The following is a 22237-nucleotide window of genomic DNA, read 5'->3' as shown; positions in this document are numbered from 1 at the left end:
CTTACGAAGTAAAGCAGCGCGCGGAAAAAAAAATCAGCGCGCACCCCGAGCAGCTGCTCTCCCCCGGATTTGGAACTGCATTCCAGCGGCATTGCTTAAACACGTGCCTGTGAGCAGCTGTTAGCAAGATGAGTTCTAAGGTATTGGGAAAGCCTGAAAAAACTCATAAGGGTGTTACACTTAGCGTAAAACAAGACATAATTAAGCATTTCGACCGTGGTGAACAAAGTAAGGACAGAGTGAGTTTGGCTTGTGGAAGTTGACGAAGATGATATTGAAGAGGTTTACGCATCCCATGACCAAGAACTGATAGATGAAGAGCTGATGCAATTGCAAGAGGAAAGGTTAACAATCGAAACCGAATATAGTAGCAAACGGACCGAAGGTGAAGTCGTCCAGGAACTGAACTTGAAGCACCTGCGTGAGATTTTTGCTGCAATAATAAAGTACCACTTTAATTTTGAAAGAGTACGTCGGTTTAGGGCATATTTGCAGGATGGTTTGAGTGCTTACAAAGAACTGTATGATAGAAAAATGCGCGAGGCTAAGCAGTCAAGCAAGCCTTCCACATCAGCCACAGCAGACGACAAATCTCGACCTTTGACATCGAGGCAGGCAGACATAGGAGAAGATGAGCTGCCTGCCATGATCGACGATGAGATGACACCCCAGTGTCCCACCACCCCAACCCCCAGGCCGCTGAGAGATACCGATTCGCGGAGAATGCAGCAGTAACCGGGAGGCACACAACGCATCTTTAAGAAAAAAGCCAAAACAAACATGCTAATTAATTACGTGCCGGGTGGCACTTAATTAATTAGCATGTTTGTTTCAGCTTTTTTCTTAAAGATGTGCTGTGTGCCTCCCGGCTACTGCTGTACCCGTGCATGCTTCGCCAATTGGTATCAGTTCGCTGCCCGGAAGGTGGGAGCCACTGCACCACCCAAACCTGCCACGACGCAGCCTAACACACCATCATCATTTTGCTCAATGTCCTCCCGATTCCCGTAAGTGATACTACACTGTACATATATTATTTCTACTTTATATCAGCTGTGTATTTTTACATGTTATTTGGTATGATTTGGCAGCTTCATAGCCTAAAGGTTACTGGAGAGAGTGTTTCCGCCGAGAGTGCTTGCGTGAGATTTTCGCTATGGAGATCTGTGCAGGTAATCGTTGTAGAGAAGTATTTCTAATTTATATAGGTTGTGTATTTATCATATCATTACTACTTTTACTATATGTTACTGTTATTTTAGGTTTTATGTGTTATTTGGCATGATTTGGTAGGCTATTTTTGGGTCTGCGAACGCTCACAAACTTTTCCCATATAAATAAATGGTAATTGCTTCTTCGCTTTACGACATTCTGGCTTACGAACCGTTTCATAGGAACGCTTTACCTTTGGATGGCAGGGGAAACCTGTATTTATCTTGTCCCAGTCCAGGTTGTTCTTCCACTGAGCCAACACTAAAGGGCAGCAATGAGCGTTGCTGTATTGATGCTGCCAATATGGTGGAGCCTCACAATATGAGGGTCTTGCGATGGCAATAAAAACGTCCAAGACAAACACTGTCAGACCGCGCACCTTCCTGGTGCAATGGCTTGCAACAACACAACAACAGTAGGTCCAGCTGCAACGCCATCGAGCAACTTGCTAATGGGATAGTCCTGCAGTACTCGTGTCCCTAGCATCCAGCAGTGACTTGCAATGGTAACAAAGAGAACAAATACATCTTTGGCTGGAGCTGGAATGGCCGCTGTGTCTGAGAGTGCCACCGTCTTCCTGATTTTAAAGGCCCATGTGCCAAAAGCTCTCCTCAGAACCTATTTGAACTGAGAGTTGACTTTCAAGGAATTATGGACCTGTATTCCCAGATGCACTGCACAAGTCCTTCTCTGGTTTCTTCTTCCAAAGGGCAACATCTCAGCATTACCCGCATTAAATCTCATCTGCCTGTTTTCAGCCCATTCTCCTAGCTTGTCAGGAGCCTGTTGCAAGCTTCCTGACTGTCCGCTTTGCCCCAATCTTGCAGAGGAGATTTGCCACGTGCTGTCAGGATTAGAGGGCATGGCTTATAAAGAAAGGTTGAGCAAGCAGGAATATTTTGCTTTGGATCAAAGGAGGAGTCTTATATAAGGTGACAAGTGGCACAGATCAAGTGGGCAGCCAAAGACTTTTCCCAAGCGGGCATAATTTTAAGGCCATTGGAAGAAAGTATTGGGGGTGGGGGTGCAGGATGTTGGAAATTGGGTTTGCTTCTCTATACATGTTGGCGCGTGGTCAAGGCGTCGGTCTAGTGATCTGAAGGTCACTAGTTCGAGCCTCAGCTGAGGCAGCATGTTGTGTCCTTGAGCAAGGCACTTTACTCTGCGACGACACCAGTGCCAAGCTGTATGGGTCCTAGTGCCCTTCCCTTGGACAACATCGGTGGCGTGGAGAGGGGAGACTTGCAGCATGGGCAACTGCCAGTCTTCCATATAACCCTGCCCAGGCCTGCGCCCTGGAAACCTTCCATCATCTCACCCATGGTCGTCTATTTTGTTTTATATACAGAATGATATGTGGAACACAGAATGGTAGAGGCAGGTACAATCAGGACATGGAAGGAAAAACAGAGGGCTATGTGGAAGGGAAGGGTTAGACTGATCTTCAAGCAGACTGCAAGATAGCAGTGTCCAAAGTCAGCACAACATTGTGGGCCACAGGCCCTGCTGTTCAATAACAGCAAAGGCCCAAACACTGCCTCACCAACATCTCGCACAACCTAACACCCCAGCTCCTGCACTCAGTAACACGGTTATTTCGTCGGATGCTGGAAATCCAAAGCAAGCCCGAGATACCAACCCCCATACCCCCCCGGTCCATCGGCAGCGTTACCTGGAACATCCTGATCATGTCTTCGCAGTTCCGCTGTTGTGCGACGTCGCACAGCTTGGCGGTGATGTCAATGCGTCGGCAGATGTCCATGTCCACTTTCATGGCCTTCTCCTGGATCTTGGTGTCCAGCTCGCTCAGGTCCTGTGGGGGCAGAACGAGAGCTACTAGGGGGGAGGTTCTCACAGCACGACACACTCCCCCCGCCAAACCGCCTGGCTCCCAGCCCGCAACCACACCCCCGCCACCTTCCGTACACAAACTGCTGTGTCACAGACCGAGCTTTCGGCTCTCTCCTGGCCCATGGTGCTATCTGTGTGTGCGCACGCGCTCCAAACGACCGTGAGGGTCTCTCTGAACCACCCACCCCAGGGTCAGCCGACTACCGGCAACTGTAAATCCCACCTCCCCCCCCCCACCCCCCCAAGCACCAGTCCTGTTGGGCAGGCGTAAAGGGTTAGAGAAAGAAAGGATCCTTGCCACATAGGAAATGCCCCGTCTCATTCCTACCACCGGGGAGGCGCTGAAGGAGCCCGAAGATCCACCCTCAACAGTTTAGGAACAGCCTCCTCTATCCCGCCATCTACGGACCAGGAACATTCCCTCAGTGACAAGAGAACAACCTGCAGGCGCTGGAAATCCCGGCAACACACACAGAACGCCAGGGGAGCTCAGCAGGCCGGGCAGCGTCAATGGAAAAGAGTGAACAGCCAACGTTTCGGGCCGAGACCCTTCATTGGGACGGGTCCTGAAGCACTGATCCTGGCCAATTTCTTCCAGTGTGTTCACAAAGCTGAAGCCCACCAAATACAGTGAATATCGGTGAACACGTGGGGGAGCAAGACGACCTCACTTCGCTTTTTGCACTGTTTTTAAAAATATAATTTGAGGTGTACAAGCATTGATCGTGTGGATAGTCGGAGGTCTTTTCCCCAGGGCTGAAATGGCTAGCACAAGAGGGCATAGTTTTAAGGTGCTTGAAAGTAGGTACAGAGGAGTTGTCAGGGGTAAGTTTTTTTTACACAGGGAGTGGTGAGCGTGTGGAATGGGCTGCTGGCAGCGGATACAATAGGGTCTTTTCAGAGACTCCTGGATAGTTACATGGAGCTTAGAGAAATAGGTAGGTTAAGCCTAGGTAGTTCTAAGTTAAGGACATGTTTGGCACGGCTTTCTGGGCCGCAGGGCCTGTACTGTGGTGTAGGTTTTCTATGTTTCTATGTCTATAATTGTGTTAATTATATCTTGCACTGCATTACTGCCACCAAACAGTTCAGTGATAACCACCGATTCTAATGTCAATACCACTGGTGGGGGGGTGGGGTGGAATAAAACGGTCGGTATAACTGGGTGTCTGATGGTGCAGATTCAAGATGCCGGGGGTACATGTACATTCAACCCCCACCCCCACCCCCCTCCCGGTTCACTGATAATCAACTGTATTTGCTCGGCTTCAGTTCTGAGGCCACAAAGGGAGAAACTGGCCCGAATTAATGCACTTGGCAGAATCTGAAGTCGTAGCCGGCGCTGCCCCGTTCACGTAATCAGGCGAGACAACAGTGGAGGCCGTTGTGAGCAGTCCGCTTTTAAAAATCAAGGAAGGGCTACACAGGCTTGAGAGCCCCTCATCTGAAATACGCGGGGGCCAAAAGCATTGTGGATTCTGTGGTACTGTGTAACACCTGGGATTGCCACAGTTTCCAGCTGTGTACTTAGCAGTAAAAGTTGTTACACGCCGTCCATATAACGAAACCATGATGCATGCAGGGCAACAAAAGCAACTGAGCTGCATCGGGAGGACACCTGGATCAGCTGTTGAACAGGCTCTCAGTCCCCACCTCCGACGCCGTGTTTTCAGTGAAAGGTTATAGCTCACTCTGTTAGCACTCGATTCCTTTTATTTTTTTTTAAAAAAAAGGCCTGATGCAGGGTCTTCTGCTTAAGGATCGAGAAGGACTGTATTGGGGTGGGTGGGGGTAGACGCAGCCACCTCCATTGCGGGCCACAACCCACCCCACCAGGAAGGACATCTGAAAAAGGCTGCGCCTCGAGAAGGATCCTCAACACCCAGGACATGCCCTCTTCCCCTTCCTACCAACTCCGAGGACCTGAAGACCCTCTTGGCCCGAAGGCCTGACTCGTTTCGGACACGAGGGACTCGCCACCGTGCTGGGTAATTCTGCGACGGGGGATCTCGGAGCTCACGGTCCACAGCTCCCCAAATGCATCTATGCAGGTGGACCGGATAGCGAAGGTGGCACGCGGCCACACTTCCCCGCACCAGGGCACCGAGCTCGGTACATCGGAAAACACATCGCACCTTTATAAAACTCTGGTTCGGCCACATCTGGGGAATCGCATGCAATGCTCGTCGCCCCGCAGCCCCCCCCCGGCTCCCCAATCACAGGGTGGGTGTCCAGGCTTTGGAGAGGATGCACTGGGACGCTGCCTGGGCTAGACAGTGTGAGCCACGGGGACAGCTTGGACAGACTTGGGTTGTGTTCTGTGCAGCAGCAGACACCGAGGGGACAGCTGACGGAGGTGCGCAAGGTGACGAGAGGCAGAGATGGAGTAGGAAGCAGCTCACAGCAGAGAGCACGTATTCAAGGCGGGATCGCTGGGGAGGGGGTTCGAAGGTGAGATGCGGTGCAAGCTGTTTTTTTAAAATATATAAACACAGAGAGCAGTGTCCGCCTGGAATGCATTGCCAGACAAACACGATCGGCCATAAGAGGCTCTTAGCCAGGGCGTGCAGGAAATGGAGGGAGATGGACCACCTGCGGGATAAGGTGTCATTAGCCTAACGAGTCCTGCTCAGTTTGGAGTGAATCATGTGCTGGAGTGACCCGTGACTCGGGTTGGGTGCTAGATTCTGGGAACGGCCGTGGGTGAAGAGGTGGGAGGAAGTAGGGATGACTGAACACGGCGTTGGGGGGGGGGTGACGGACGACAGGCATTTGGTTGATGAGTGGGGACTCCTGATAAAGTGGGAGAGCTCGGGGTGGGATGTAGAGAGGGACTGAGGCTCAGGAGGCCACTGCCCCAGGAAGCAGCTGACACAGGACAGAACGAGTGGTCTTGCCCCATTGACCCGATCCTGGGGGGTGGCGGGGGGGGTGGGCTGGGAACAGCAGCCCCACCCCTTGTTCCCTCGTTCTTTCACCTCCCCCCCTTCAAACAACCCCACCCACTCACATTGCTCATCAGCCCCTTGAACACCACCAGCTCCGCCTTCAGCTGCTGAACCTTCATCACCAGCTCCTCCTGAACAGCCTCGGCCTCCTGGGACTCCTGAAACAGCCAATCAGCATCAGCACCGCGCAGGCCGGCGGCGGGGGGAGTCGGACGGTGCCGTGGGGGGCGTCGGACGGGAGGGTGAACGGCGCCAGGACTGAACAGGGGCCCATCGTTACAAAGAGTACTGCACCTGAACCAGCCCACCAAGTCAGTGCCTGGTTAAAATACACCCCCCCCCCCCCAGCTCACACTTGATCCACATCCCCCCAGCTTGCAGCTCTTCGAATGGAATGACCCTCATACGTCTTCTCTGCACTCTCAATCACGGCTTTCCTGTAACAGGGTGACCAAGGCCTGACACAGGAACCTCCAGTGAGGCCTCACCAACGAAGGACACAATCCCAATAAAATGTCCCAACTCTGAATGAGACACAGGAGCAGAATGAGGCCGTTCAGCCCATCGAGTCTGCTCCGCCATTCCATCACGGCTGATCCCAGATCCCACTCGACCCCCGTACACCTGCCTTCTTACCATCCTTTGATGTCCCGACTGATCAGGAAACGATCAACTTCCACCTTAAACACAACCACGGACTTGGCCTCCACCGCAGTCTGTGGCAGAGCATTCCACTGATTCACTACTCTCTGGCGAAAAAAATCCCTCCTTATCTCCAGTCTAAAAGGTTGTCCCTCAATTCTGAGGCTGTTCCCTCTCGTTCTGGATACCCCCACCAGAGGAAACATCCTCTCCACATCCACCCTATCTAGTCCCTTCAACATTCAGTAGGTTTCAATGAGATTCCCCCATTTCCTTCCAAATCCCAGTAAGTACAGGCCCAAAGCTGCCAAGTGCTCCTCATGTGTTAACCCCTTCATTCCTGGAATCATCCTTGTGAACTTTCTTTGGAGTCTCTCCAATGATAACAGATCCCTTCTGAGAGATGGGGCCCAATACTAAGGGAGGCCGGTGTGCTAAATGGCTTTTCCACCAGCACGTCCACCTGTGGTGCTGCTTTCAATGAAGTCTGCACACATTCTCCCAAGCCCCTCTGTTCTGTGAGCTCCCTCGTGCCCTGGCAGACAGAGTTTCGGTGGTTTGGTGCTCCAAAATGCACCACCTCACCCCTCTCCATTCCCACTCCTGTTCCCCAACTGATCAAGATCCCCCTATAACCTGCAAGGGCTGCCACCATCAACATCACCCTATCATTTCGTGCCAAGCCCCGTGCATTCACATCCGCATCACTTATCCAAATCACCGACCGTGTAACACACAAGTCACTGGCCTCCATGCCGAGGAACAGCCTTCAACCACCCTCTGCATCCGATTGCGGGGACAATCCTGAACCCACATAACTAGCTCTCCCTGGATCCCATGGGACCCAGCTTCCCCCAGGATCCGGCGCACAGATAAAATTCACATCCTCCTTCAATTCGTCCAGGAAGCAGCATCCGAGTGAACCTCTTTGGTCCTCTCTCCGAAGGACCCACGCCCTTCCTGAGAAAGAGTGACCAGAATTGCACACAGTACTCTAAATCGGGCAAAATCTAAATCTATACGGCTGCAGCCAGACTTCCAATGCAGGGCTGGCCTCCTCATGTCTGGAAAAGTGGGCTGCCTACAGAGGCTCTGCAGAGGAGGTTCACTAGATGGACTCTGGAAATGAGGGAGTCAGTCTATGAGGAGTGACTGAGCCATCTGGGACGAAACTCTCCAGGAACGGAGGAGAATGAGAGGGGATCTCAGAGAAACATACAATAATTATGAAAGGGGTAGATAAAATAGAGGCAGGAATGTTGCTTCCACTGGTAGATGAGACTAGAGATAGGGGACATCACCTCAAGATTCAGGGGAACAGACTTCGGATGAAGAGGAGAAACTCTGTTGCGTTCTCTGCCCTGGGAAGCAGTACAGCTACACTCACATCCCCATCTACATCAACGGAGCTGCATGTATCAAGCTTCAAATTCCTTGGTTTCCACATTACCGAGGATCTCACCTGGTCCCTGAACTCCTCCATCCTGATCAAAAAGGCCCAACAGCACCTTTATTTCCTGTGGAGCATCAAGAAAGTTCACCTCTGTCCCAGGATACTAATGGACTTTTACCGCTGTACCATTGAGAGCATACTCACCCACTGCATCTCAGTGTGGTATGGCAATTGTCCCGTATCGGACCGCAAAGCACTCCAGCCAGTGGTAAAAACTGCCCAGAGGATTATCGGCATCTAATTGCCCACCATTGAGAACATCTACCATAAACTGTGCCTGGGCAGGGCAAAAAGCATTATCAAAGATGCATCTCACCCTAACCATGGACTTTTTTACTCTCCTCCCATCCGGTAGGTGCTACAGGAGCCTCCGCTCCCGCACCAGCAGGCTCAGGAAGAGCTTCTTCCCTGAGGCTGTGACTCTGCTGAACCTCACATCACAGCGCGAAGCAGTATTGCATCCGTATTGTACTGTCTCAGTATTAGCACTATTCTTTGCATTTCTGGTTAGATGCTAACTGCATTTCATTGGCTTTGTATCTGTACTCAGCACGATGACAATAAAGTTGAATCTAATCTAATCTAAGATGACTGCACTAAACATATCTAATGCGCAGTTAGACAGATTGTTGCAGAGGAGAGGAATTAACAGCTACAGGGAGAAGGCAGGTTGGGAAACCTCGAGGGAAAAAATCCAGAGGTGGAGCCCCTAAAGCAGTCCTATGCTGACTGGAAACTCCTGCGATGCTGCTGGTGCCAAACTGTATCGGTCTCTGCCGTTCCTTTGGGTTCATCAGACACATGGAGAGGGGGAGCTTGCTACATGGCAACAGCTTGCTCCCCATATCGTACTGCTCAGGCCTGTGCACCTTGTAGACAGCTGGGCTTCAACATCCATGGACAACCCCAGGCAATGGAGAACTCTTCCCTTTACATTCGACCTCCCAAAGATGAGTACCTCACACTCGTCTGGGTCAAACTCCATCTGCCATCACCCCGCCCTCTTCTACACTGTCCACATCTACACGGGTGTTTGTTTCAGCTTCGCAACTTTTGCCAACCAACGCTCCTTCATTACCGAATGTTGAAATGTCTAGGTGAGATGGATGTGGAAGATGAGGATGTTCCCTGTAGTGGGGGTATCCTGAACTAGAGGGCACAGACTCTAAATTGAGGGGTGGGCCTTCAGAACAGAGGTAAGGAAGAATTTTTTTTAAACAGCCAGAGAGTAGTGAATCTGTGGAATGCTCTGCCACAGACTGCAATGGAGGCCAAGTCCATTTAAAGTGGAAGTTGATTGTTTCCTGGTCAATCAGGGCATCAAAGGAAATGGTGAGGTGTACGGGGTTGAGAGGGATCCGGGATCAGCCGGGATGGAATGGCGGAGTGGACTCGATAGGCTGAACGGCCTCATTCTGCACCTGTGTCTTCTGGTCTCACGTCCCCGTCGGCCCTTGACCATCTTTACTGATGCACCACATCAGGCCCCCAATCCGGATGCGCCAGCGGCTTGACACGGCAACTACTCTGCCGGCGACCGCGAGGAGCAGCGGAGAGTTGGAGACACGGCTCAGCCCAACACGGAAACCAGCAGCTTTCCTCCAGGAAGCCTGTCTCGCTTCCCGCTGCCTGCCCACCCACCCTGGACATGCTCTCTTCTCCACTCTCCCAACAGGCAGAAGCACGTACGCACCAGCAGACCCAAGGAAAGTTGTGTCCAGTGTTGAATGTCTCCTCAGTATGACGAAATGGACTCCTGACCTTGTCATTTTCTTGCAATGACCTCACACCTCGTCTACCTGCACCATACTTCATCTTTGGAATACTTTATCCTGCACTCTGTTACTCATTTACAACTTGTTCTGCCTCGATGCACTGTGCAGCGAAGTGATCTGTATGAAACCTAAAGAGTGGATACAGTCCAGTACATCATGTGAAAAGCCCTTTTCCCCACCCTCGAGCAGGTCTACAAGGAACGCAGATGCAGCACCCCTCATCACCGACCCCACCATCCGCACCTTGCTCTCTTCTTGCTGCAGCCATCTCTCTCCCCCCCCGTCTCCCCTCTTCCCAGTCCCCCTTCCCCCCGTCCATCTCTCTCTCCTCTCCACCGTCCATCTCTCTCCTCCCTGTCCATCTCTCTCTCTCCCCTCCCCCTGTCCATCTCTCTCGTCCCCACCTGTCCGTCTCTCTCCCCCTTTGTAAGAAAGCAAATCTCAGGGTAGTATATGGTGACATATACAGTTGTACTTTGATAAGAAATTCACTTTGAACAATGAGCAAGAGAAGTTTTTCACCATACCTCAGAACATGACAACAATCAACCAATCCCACAACGGCCTACCCCACCCATAAGTCCAAGCCGGCTGCCCCAATCGAGCTTCGCTTTTCCAAATGGGTGCAAATTTCACCCTGAAGAACCCTCTGCAGCAGCTGCTCCAACAGTTACACCAGGCCCATCGGGTCTTGGCACTTCCCAGAAAATCACCGCTTTCTTTCTCAGACAAGGGAACGCGAAGGTCGACTGATAAGTCGAGCAGATCAGGGGGTCAGGCAAGTTGGAGGAATCAGACAGGGGGTCGGGGGTGGGGGTGTTGGTGCTGGTCTGCAGATTGAATACTAAGGTCGACACTGGTGGGGACCAGACAGCCTGAGAGTTGGGGGGGGGGGGGTCAGGGGCTCTAACGTTATACAGGACAGTGCTGATACCATCAGTGCTGAATATGATGTAACTAACCTCCCCCTGCCTGCACCTGGCCCACGTCTCTCCATTTGCTGCATGCTCATGCATCTGTCACAAGGGCGAGTGAACACCTGTCAGATCTGCCTGCACCACCAGCCAGGCAGCACAGTCCAGCACCTTCTACTCCCTGTAAAAAAACAAAATGCCTTTGCATATCCTTTTTAAATCTTCCCTTTCCGTATGCTCTCCAGATATTACCCTGGGGGGTTGGGGGAATTTCTACTCCTTGCCCTCGATCTTCAATCGGGTCTCCGCTCAGCTTCCAACTTGCCAGATCGAGACGATAGCCGAGACTTTCCCCCACAAGTCTGAAAATGGCTGATACATTAATTTTAGGGAGAGTGGATGAAATTATGGTCGGGGGGTATGGGCATGCCAGAGAGACTGGTGGGTCCGTGGAAGAGGCAGATACATCAGGGGCATTTAATAATCTCTGAATCGGATGAGAGAAAACCAGAGGGCTACACTGGAGGTAAGGGTAAGATTGATCACACCAGATTCAAAGGTCAACAGCAAATCATGGGCCGAAGGACCTACAGGGTCTATGTGTGGGGTACAAGTTACAAAAGGTAGACTCAAAGAGGGCCGGGAAGATATTCCGACAGGAGTTATGTACAAGCCTCCTAACAGAGGCCAGGATGTTGAGTGGCAAATTACAAGGGGGGGGGGAAGAGAGGGGGGGAGAGGGGGGGGGGGGGGAAGAGGGGGGGAGAGAGGGGGGGAGAGAGGGGGGGGAGAGAGGGGGGGGAGAGAGGGGGGGGAGAGAGGGGGGGAGAGAGGGGGGGGAGAGAGGGGGGGGAGAGAGGGGGGGGAGAGAGGGGGGGGAGAGAGGGGGGGAGAGAGGGGGGGAGAGAGGGGGGGAGAGAGGGGGGGGAGAGAGGGGGGGGGAGAGAGGGGGGGGGAGAGAGGGGGGGGGAGAGAGGGGGGGGGAGAGGGGGGGGGGAGAGGGGGGGGGAGAGAGGGGGGGGGAGAGAGGGGGGGGGAGAGAGGGGGGGGGAGAGAGGGGGGGGAGAGAGGGGGGGGAGAGAGGGGGGGGAGAGAGGGGGGGGAGAGAGGGGGGGGAGAGAGGGGGGGGAGAGAGGGGGGGGAGAGAGGGGGGGGAGAGGGGGGGAGAGGGGGGGAGAGGGGGGAGAGGGGGGGAGAGGGGGGAGAGGGGGGAGAGGGGGGAGAGGGGGGAGAGGGGGAGAGGGGGAGAGGGGGGAGAGGGGGGAGAGGGGGGAGAGGGGGGAGAGGGGGGGAGAGGGGGGGAGAGGGGGGGAGAGGGGGGAGAGGGGGGGAGAGGGGGGGAGAGGGGGGGAGAGGGGGGGAGAGGGGGGGAGAGGGGGGGAGAGGGGGGAGAGAGGGGGAGAGAGGGGGAGAGAGGGGGGAGAGAGGGGGGAGAGAGGGGGGAGAGAGGGGGGAGAGAGGGGGGAGAGAGGGGGGAGAGAGGGGGGAGAGAGGGGGGAGAGAGGGGGGAGAGAGGGGGGGGAGAGAGGGGGGGGAGAGAGGGGGGGAGAGAGGGGGGGGAGAGGGGGGGGGAGAGAGGGGGGGGGAGAGGGGGGGGGGAGAGGGGGGGGGGAGAGGGGGGGGGAGAGAGGGGGGGGGAGAGAGGGGGGGGGAGAGAGGGGGGGGAGAGAGGGGGGGGAGAGAGGGGGGGGAGAGAGGGGGGGGAGAGAGGGGGGGGAGAGAGGGGGGGGAGAGAGGGGGGGGAGAGAGGGGGGGGAGAGAGGGGGGGGAGAGGGGGGGGGAGAGGGGGGGAGAGGGGGGGAGAGGGGGGGAGAGGGGGGGAGAGGGGGGAGAGGGGGGAGAGGGGGGAGAGGGGGGAGAGGGGGGAGAGGGGGGAGAGGGGGGAGAGGGGGGAGAGGGGGGAGAGGGGGGAGAGGGGGGGAGAGGGGGGAGAGGGGGGGGAGAGGGGGGGAGAGGGGGGGAGAGGGGGGGAGAGGGGGGAGAGGGGGGGAGAGGGGGGGAGAGGGGGGGAGAGGGGGGAGAGAGGGGGAGAGAGGGGGGAGAGAGGGGGAGAGAGGGGGAGAGAGGGGGAGAGAGGGGGGAGAGAGGGGGGAGAGAGGGGGAGAGGGGGGAGAGAGGGGGGAGAGAGGGGGGAGAGAGGGGGGAGAGAGGGGGGAGAGAGGGGGGAGAGGGGGGAGAGAGGGGGAGAGAGGGGGGGAGAGAGGGGAGAGAGGGGGAGAGAGAGAGGAGAGAGAGAGAGATCATGTGAAAAGGGCACTGTCACAGTGGCCATGGGGTATTTCAATATGCAGGTAGATTGGAAATCATCAGGTTGGTGCTGGACCCCAAGAGAGGGGATCTGTAGAAGGCCTACGAGACGGCTTTTTACAGCAGCTTGTGGTTTGACCCTCTGCAGAAAAGACAACTCTGGATTGCGCGTTGGGTAATAAACCGGGAGATTAGGGAGATTGAAGTCAAGAAACCCAAAGGAGGCAGTGATCATAACAGAATCACAGGAGAGTACACCACAGAAACAAGTCCTCTGGCCCACGCTGAACCATCCAAACTACCTACCCCCATCTACCATAGCCCTCCACACCCGTGAACCCATTCAAACTTCTCTGAAACGCTGAAATCGAGCTCACATGCACCACTTGTGCTGCAGCTTGTTCCATGCACCCACGCCCCTGCGAGTGAAGACATTTCTATAAGATATCGGAGCAGAATTATAGGCCTTCTGGTCTGTTCCACCATTTCATCATGGACGATCCAATTTTCCTTTCAGCCCCAATCTCCTGCCGACCCCCCCAGCCCCTACCATATCCCTTCATGCCCTGACCAATCAAGAATCTATCAACCTCTGCCATAAATACACATAAAGACTTGGCCTCCACAGCCACCTGTGGCAACAAATTCCACAAATTAGATTCTTAAGGCTCTCCCACCATAGGAAACAGGTTTCCCCTCATGTTCCCCTGAAACTTTCTCATTTCTTTTACCCTTAACCCAGGACAAGCTGTGGCCCCACCCAAGCACAGTGGAGAAAGTCTCCTTACAATTATCTAAACCGACTATCAATCCTCCTCTCAACCTTCTACGCTCCAAGGAATAAAGTCCTAACCTATCCAATCTTTTTTTTTATAACTCAGGTCCTCCAGTCCTGGCCAACATCCTTGTAAATTTCCTCTGCACTCTTTCAACCTTATTTCCTGTACGTAGGTGACCAAAACTGCACACAATACTCCAAATTCAGCCTCACCAATACAACTTCAACATAACGTCCCAGCTCCTGGGCTCAATACTTTGATTTATCAAGGATAATATACCAAAAGCCTTCTTTACGACCCTACCTACCTGTGATGCCACTTCAAATGAATTGTGGACCTGCATTCTCAGATCCCTTTGGTCCCTCGCACTCCTCAGTGACCTCCTGCTCACTGTGTAAGACCTACTCTGGTTGGCGCTACTGAAGTGTGAAACTTTGCACTTATCTGCATTAAATTCCATCTGCCATTTTCCAAACCGTATCTCGAGCTAGCCCAGGTCTCACTGCGAGCTCTGATAATCTCCCTCACTGGACACTGCACTCCCAACATTCCTGTCATCCACAAAATTGCTGATGCATTTTACCATACTACCATGCAGCTGACCAACGACAACAGGCCCAGCACCGATCCCGGCAGTACTCCACTAGTCGCAGGTCTCCGGTGAGAGAGGCAATCATCTACAACCACTCTCTGGCTTCATCCACAAAGTCAACGTTCAATCCAAATGTCAACCGACTGAACCTTCTTGACCAACCTCCCTGATGGGACCTTATCAAATGCCCTGCTAAAGTCCATGTAGACAACATCCCCTGCCTTGTCTTCATCCACGTTCCTGGTAGCTTCCTCGAAATACTCTACAAGATTGATTGGACATGGCCCACCATGACAAAGCCATGCTGACTATTCCTGATCAGTCCCCGTCTATCCAAATATTGAGACATCCAGTCCCTTCGAATACCCTCCAATAACTTTCCCACTCCTGATATCATGCTCACTGGCCTATAATTTCCTAGCTTTTTTTTGGAGCAAATGGACCAGGCCCAGGGGTGATCTGCAGCTGAGAGGAGGGAAGAAGAGGCTTACACCTTCTTTGGTAGAGACAGATCTCCACACTGCTTCCCGAATGGATAACATAACCAGGGAACAGACGATCTGTCGCGAGGATCAAAAGCCCCAATACAGCAAATCGCCCGGTGCCTGTGTCCATTTGAACTCCAGTGGAATCTCGGAGTGGAAGTGGGAGGGGAAAGATCCAGTTGTCGTGGCCCGCGTGGGGACAAGCGGCAGAGGACGGACGGGGAACGAGGGCTCTGCTGAGGGAGCCTGAACAGCTGGGTACAACGTTAAAATGCAAAACCAAAGGCGGGAATGATCTCTGGACTCTTACCAGAGACGTGTGCAAATCAGTAAAGGATTAATCAGATCGGGGAACTAAATGCGTGCTTCAAAGACTGGTGTGGGAGGAGTGGATTTGAATTTGTGGGTTCTTGGCACCAGTATTGGGGAAGGCTGGATTTGCATTTGCTCTGACGGGACGGGCTCCACCTGAACTATGCAGGGGCCAGGACGCTGGTCAATTGTATAACTAGGGCTGAGGACAAAATAGCAATGGTGGGGGTGGGGAGGAGGTTCAACGGCTTGGAAAAGTAAGGATAAAGTAAAGGGGATGGGAGAGTGCAGGAGGAGAGGCTATGAAAGTCACCAGAATAAAGAAGGACAACATTTTGAAAGGGTTAAGGATTTAAGTTCAGGACAGAATTGAAAAGTGTGATGAAGGAGTTACACTTGAATGCATGCAGCAAACAATCTTGCAGAGCAGATAGAAACTGGCAGGTAAGACATCGTGGGCATCACTTAGTCATGGCCAAAGGAAAATTGCAGTTGGAAGCTTAGCACCCAAATATGCTCTTCCTATCGAAACGACAAGCAGGTGCGTAGAGGGGGTGGTCTGGCACTATTAGTACAATAGAAAAGAAAGAAACAAAATCAAATTACAAACAAGTTGACATAGGATCAGAAGAGTAGAATTCTGGTGGGGAGAATTAAGAAAGTGCAAGGGTGAAAAGACCCGAATGGGAGTGATAGACAGGCCTTGGACGTGGATACAAATTACAACAGGAGGTGGAAAAGGCATCTAAAAACAGCAAGGTCATGAGCTAAATCAGGTTGGTGCCCGATCCCAGAAGAAGGTGGTTTTAGAATGGCTTTTTATCGCAGCTTGTGGCTGACCCCACAGGGGAAAAGGCAGTCCTAGCCTGGATGTGGTGAACCCGACTTGAATCGGGAGATCAAGGGTAAGGGACAGTGGTGTTAACATGATAGAATACACCCTGCAGGCTGAGAGGGAGAAGCTGAAGTCAGATGTAGCAATATTACCCTGGAATTAAGGGAACTACAGAGGCATGAGAGGGGCTGCTGGTCAAAGTTGATTGCAAGGGGACACTAGCAGGGACAATGGCACGGCAGCCATGGCTGGAGGTTCTAGGAGTGATTTAGGAGGCGCAAGATTGGTTGATTCGAAAGGAGAAGCATTCTAAAGGGAGGATGAAGCTGACGAGGGAAGTCAAAAACAGCAAAACAGCAAAAGAGGGGGCATTAGTGGGAAGCTTTTAAAAACCAACTAAAAAGCAGTAAGGAGAGAAAAGATTAAATGCGAAGGTATGCTTACCAATAATATGAGTAGTTTCAGATATATAAACAGGTAGATTGATATTTCAGACCACTGGAAAATGCGATAGTAAGGGGGGCGGGGAGAGAGAGGGAACAAAGAAATGGCAGATGAAGTCAATAAGTCAGTCTTCACTGTGGAAGACACTAGATATGTCAGAAATCTAAGGAGGTCAGGGGCCAGATGTGAGGGTATTCACTATTTCTAAGGAGAGAGTGCTTGGGAAGATGGAAGGTTTGAAGGCAGATATAGATCATCTGGACCAGGAAGAGATTGTGGAGGCATGGGTAGTGATCTTTCAAGAATCAGTAGGTTCTGGAATGGTTCCGGAGGATTGGGAAATTGCTAATATCAAAAGGGAGGAAGGCAGAAAACAGTAAATTATAGACCAGTTAGTGGGTTTTTTTAGGTCCATTATTACCAACGAGGTTTTGGGGGTACTTGGAGGTGCATGATAAAACAGGCCAAAGGCAGCGTGGCTTCCTTATGGGGTACCTAGCCAGACACGTCTGCTGAAATTCTTTGTGGAAATAACAGACACCGCTGACAAAGTGAATGTTCTTTACTTGGGTTTTCAGATGACGACGACAATGTGGTGCACACGGGGCTGCTGGAACAAGGTCAGAGCCTACGCCGTTACAGGAAAGACACTAGCATGGACAGGTCGTAGATTAAGGGGGCCAGTAGGGAGTTTTCTAGTATTCTGAATGTAGCAGATTTGAATTCAAGAACCAGTCTTCAGTCTCTAATGTCAGTTGTGTGCAGTAAAGAACTCCTTTGCAAATAAACAACTTCTGTGGAGCACAGGCTGGCCGAAAACACGAGGCTGGCTGCTCAAGAGATGCAACATTACGACAACGCGACTGCGTTAATTGGCCTGCACCAACTCAGGCAACTGTGGGTTTAAATACTTTGCACCACAGCAAACGACTTCAGAGCAGCTTGCAGACCCAAACTGATACTATCAAATAGTTTGTGTACCCAGAGAATCAGCTCTCACAACGCTTGGGCATCTGGTTCTCTGTCTCTGGAAGTTTTTAAGAATATCTGCTTGAATTACTTTCTCTCAGCGATGGTATTTGAACATTCAACTGTCTCCAACCACAGATATGCAAGATAAAAGGAAGCAATGTCAACGAGGTAAGCAACATTCTGTAACAGTTCAAACCATTATCTTTCATCTTTAGGGTATTAAAAAATTGTGACAGACTTCGCAGCTTGTGGGACTCTACCAAGAGGATTTACAGAAGAGTGCCTGCTCGTCATGATGAGCAGACTTCTCCGGCTTCAGTGCGTCTCCGGTGACTTCGATCAGTCACCACATTCTGGGATTAAGTGCATGAGTATTTTCAAAAGCACTTGGATCTGTTCAGGCCAAGTTTCAAACAACACAGGGGGCTGATACAGAAGTGTGGGTGTAAACATGTGTGAAGAGCCAGCTTATCAGACAGTACTGCGTCGTTTGGTGAGACACGGCCACCAGATGCGAAAAGTTGTGTTCGGGGTGAGTGTATACTCGCTGGGGTAAACTGAAGAATAGTACACCCGTTTGTGCATGTGCTTGCGTGTTTTGAGAATACAGTGGAAACTTGGAGGCAACACATGAAAGAGAATGCATTAGGAATCAGGAGTTCAGAGGCACAGAACTGGAGATTTACCGAGCATGGTTCGATTTTGATTCATTACGGAAATCAGCAGGGGAAAGATTCGAGGGAGAGACCATATCCTGCTGAAGGGTCTCAGCCCAAAACGTTGACCGTACTCTTTTCCATAGGTGCTGCCTGGCCGGCTGAGTACTTCCAGCAATCTGTGTGTGTTGCTTTGAATTTCCAGCATCCGCAGATTTCCTCCTGTTTGTTGACCCGGGTGCATCTGCTGAGATGAGAATCCTGACCCTAGACCTCGATCACCACAATCCACGAAGATCAGCCCCCCTTTGAATTGCTCGCGGGAATTCAGAAGTCCGGTGCGGACTCGAAGAAGTCATTGGAATTAACCAGAGGCACCCAAAGGACACGCAGGCGCCGGCTGAAAAGAGGAATGCCTGAGGAAGACGTGGGACATTACGGCCCAGGGAAGATAGGGTGGCATGTGGACAACAACTGGGAATGCCGGTAATGCAGACCTCTATCACTGCGTTGAGGGAGAAGTGAGGGGCAGCGGGGGCTGGGGCGATCGACCAGAGGAAGGGGAGGGGGAAAGAGAAGCCCTGAAGTGACTGTAGAGGATGTATCTGCTGCCGTGAAGTCACAAGGGGCTTGCTTCGTGTGCCAGCAGCCGCGTCAGCTAGCAATGACTGGCCAGAGAAGATGTAGGAGAGTAAAGGAGATGGTACATTACAACTGTGACCTGGAAAGTGGGGGTTGCCCACCAAAACAGGCAGACACCACAGCACTGACCTGACTCCCAACCAAATCATAGAGCGAGTGGGGACACCATCCAGCCGGCATCTTCTGATCCAAGTGGTCACCCACAGAAGATATTATTTTTAGGGGGACGGCAACGCCATATGTTAAGCACAACAGGTTCTGCAGATGTTGGAAGTTAAGCACAACACACACAAAAAAAAATATGCTGGAGGAACTCAGCAGGCCAGGCAGCGTCTATGGGAATGAATGAACAGTTGATGTTTCAGGTTGAGATCCTACACCAGGACTGGAAATGAAGGGGGAGGACGCCAGAATTAAAAAGGTGGGGGGAGGAGAACAAGATAGGTGAAGGCAGGTGGACGGTGGAGTGGGGTGAAGTGAGGCTACGTCCACACTACACCGGATAATTTTGAAAACGCTGGTTTCACGTAAAATCAATAGGCGTCCACACCAGGCGTTTTTGAAATTGCCTCTGTCCACATTAGAATGGAAATTTGGGCAAATACCCTCCAACTGGGCATGCGCAGGACACACAGAAAACAAGTAAAGAGGAAATGGTATACTTGGTGCGCATTTGTCCAGTTACAGACTGGAAAAACTTAAAAGGAAATTGCCAAACGAAAGACTTGGTGTGCGTTTGTCCAGAAACATTTCCTACAGCCATAGTCTCTTCATCGATGAAAGGGACGACAGGTACAACTAAATGCAATAAGGCTTGTTACTGGGCAAAAGTGAAACTTGCTGTTACCTCATTTGCTTGCCTTTACTTTTGCTCTTTGTGTATTATTTTACTGTATTTAACATGTGCAGTAGAACGAGTTACTGGGCAAAAGTGACAATTGCATCTATTGAATGCTTGCACAAGCAATACTTTAATAAAGCACCTTGTTAACTGTCTGCATCAGTGTTATTTTGTATTTCCATACAATGTTACATTAGGATGTTATACATCTATTGTCAGATATTGTTGTGGTGTTGGAGGCTGCGTTCAAGAAAACAATGAAATGCTGTGCTGCATTTGTTCCGGCACATCATGACAGCGGTTTTAAAAATAGCCAGTTACCCCGTACACAGTATGCCGGATATTAGGCTAGAGGTGGGTGGGGGGAGCGATCAGACGGGAGAGGAGGGTGAACCGCGGGAGAAGGGGAAGGGGGGACACCAGGGGTTGGTGAGAAGATGCTTTTACAGGTCCTTTTTTTTTGGGTTGGGTAGGAAGTCAAAGGTGAAGCGTGGCAAGTTCATCGTGCTCACCTCCTCCAGCAGGGCCACCCTGTCCTGCAGCTCCACTCGTAGTCGGTACTCCTGCTCCCACCTGCGGAGCGAGAGCGTGGCCAGTCAGGGCTTCGCGGTCACCCACCCACCCTCGGTTCACTCCCTCCTCCATAGTGACTCCTCCCTCCCGCCCAACCACTCACCTTTCACTTCGCCACTACCATCTCCGCCTCACCCCCCTTCTTCCCCAAACTCCCCATCACACCACCTCCACGAACACCCCCCTCACACACCTGCCGTTCCTACCCACCCCTCCTGCCCGCTCCCCCCAGGCCCTCAATTCAAACCCTCACCAGCCCCCTGTCCCGCCAGCTGGGCCACCCACATCTCCTACACGCCAAAGGAGCAGTGCTAAGCCATTCGGCCATCGAGCTCTACCTTTCCAGCATCGCTGATTTCTCCTCTCAGCCCCAGTCTCCCACCTTCTCCTCAAAACCTTTGATGGCCGTACTAATCAAGAACATACCAGCTGTCTCTGACAATAAATTCCACAGTTTCACCACCTTCTGAGGTAATTTCTCCTCATGGCTACCAACCCAGCCTGCAAATTAACCTCCAGGGAATGCTGCAAGATGAGTCCCAAGCCCTTTAGCGCCTCCAAATTATCAATTTCTTTCCCCATTTAGAAAACAGTGTGTGCCTTCATTCCTTCTACCAAAGAGTAGGATCATGGACATCCCTACGCTACCGGTGGTCCGAATACTGCGGACATCACCCCCTCAGCCACCTGTGTCTCAACTTGCCCCCCCCCCCCATCGCCCGACCTCTGCCTCTCCTCATCCCTCCAACCTCGGCCCCTCCTCACTCCTCCCCATCCCAATTAGTCACCCTCGCCCTTACATCTCAGATACCTCATCCTCCCAGTTTGCCTCTCTGAGACTCATCTCTACCCAGCATCAATGAGCATCTCTCTGCCGCTGAGCCTCAGCTCCACTCTGTGATCCATGAGGGTCGCTCCGAGCCGCAGCTCCCCCACCTCCCTGTGACCCAAATCCAGCTGTCGCTCCGGATCCCCGTATCTGCGCTTCACCATCTCCCCCTTCCTCTTACCCCACCCATTCCCCTCTGTGCCTCGGCCCCTTCCTCTCCTCCCACGCCTCTATCCCGGGCTCCACACTCACCGCTGCGACCCGAAACCCCGACCCTCCCTCCGTCCCTTGCCGCAGCTACCACCCCCCCACCCCGCCCCGGTACCTGTGCCGCAGCTCGTCCCGTTCTCGGCGCACCTTGCCCAGCACGTTGTAGAGAGCGCGGAGCTCGGGGCTGATGGTGTCTACCTGCACGGCCGTGCCGGGGAGACCCGAGGCGGCACCGCCGCCCCCACCCCCGCCCCCGCCGGCCGGCGGCAACTCGGACCCGGGGCTGAGTGGCCGGCTCCCGATGCCACTGGCGGGTCCGAGAGCCAGCGCGTAGGGCAGGCCCAGCCCGAGGCCGATGCCGAGGGGGCCGCCGACCTGCACGGCCCGGTCCCGGGTGGTGGAGCCGGAGCCCGAGCCCGGGCTCGACCCCTTCTCCAGCCGCTGCTCCAGCTGCCGGTTGCGCCGCTCCAGTTCGTGCACCCGCGCCAGGAAGCAGCGGAAGCGCAGGTTCAGCGCCTTCAGCAGGCTGATGTTGGAGCCCAGGTCGTCGCGGAGCGCCATGGTGGCCGGGTACGGTCCCGGCGGCAGCCCCAGGCCCACGTCCTCGACCTCGGCCGCCGCCGCAGCCACCAGCAAGAGGTTGGGGCCCAACAACGGGTTCATAGTGGATGCGCGGCCACCCGGCGGCTGCGCAGTCTCGCCTCGTGACGTCAGAGGGCGGAGCCTGACCGGGGGCTGCGGTTGATCGGCAACCGCCCGGCCGGCAAGGGCGTTGCGGTAAGCCGACGTCATGGGGAGGCGGGGCAGGAGTGTTTTGACAGGAATGCTGCGGTAAGATGACGTCAGGAAGTTGGGGGGGGGCGGGACCCGTCGGGGCAGACGCGATCCGGTTGGAGGACGTCTCCGGAGAGGCGGGGCCGCTCCGAAATATGGGGCGGGATCTAGCGGACAGGGTGTGCTGCAACTGGGTAATTTCACGATTGAGAGGCGGGGCCGCCTTGGAACCTCATTGATAAGCAGATGAC

The 22237-nt window shown here is 53.1% G+C and overlaps 1 protein-coding gene across 3 annotated transcripts in view; it reads right to left on the bottom strand.

Moving 5' to 3' along the window:
• The window catches only part of LOC140207166 (non-homologous end joining factor IFFO1-like), a 36642-nt gene extending 14623 nt beyond the window's left edge, over positions 1-22019 (bottom strand). For 2 of the 3 annotated variants that reach the window (XM_072275510.1, XM_072275511.1), the window contains exons 1-4: positions 21328-22019; positions 20113-20173; positions 6074-6169; positions 2885-3025 (exon numbers count right to left, since the gene is read on the bottom strand). In XM_072275510.1, the coding sequence (XP_072131611.1) occupies positions 2885-3025; positions 6074-6169; positions 20113-20173; positions 21328-22004 (975 nt within the window). In that variant the 5' untranslated portion in view covers positions 22005-22019. The remainder of the gene's footprint in view (positions 1-2884; positions 3026-6073; positions 6170-20112; positions 20174-21327) is intronic. The other variant, XM_072275512.1, reaches the window with a different exon arrangement.
• Between the last annotated feature and the right edge of the window lie 218 nt (positions 22020-22237).

This window comes from Mobula birostris, chromosome 13 (assembly GCF_030028105.1).
Source record: "Mobula birostris isolate sMobBir1 chromosome 13, sMobBir1.hap1, whole genome shotgun sequence".
In the NCBI taxonomy this organism is placed as follows: Eukaryota; Metazoa; Chordata; class Chondrichthyes; order Myliobatiformes; family Myliobatidae; genus Mobula; species Mobula birostris.
The sequence above is the reverse complement of the archived record's forward strand: the minus strand, read 5'-3'. Positions and strand labels throughout refer to the sequence as shown.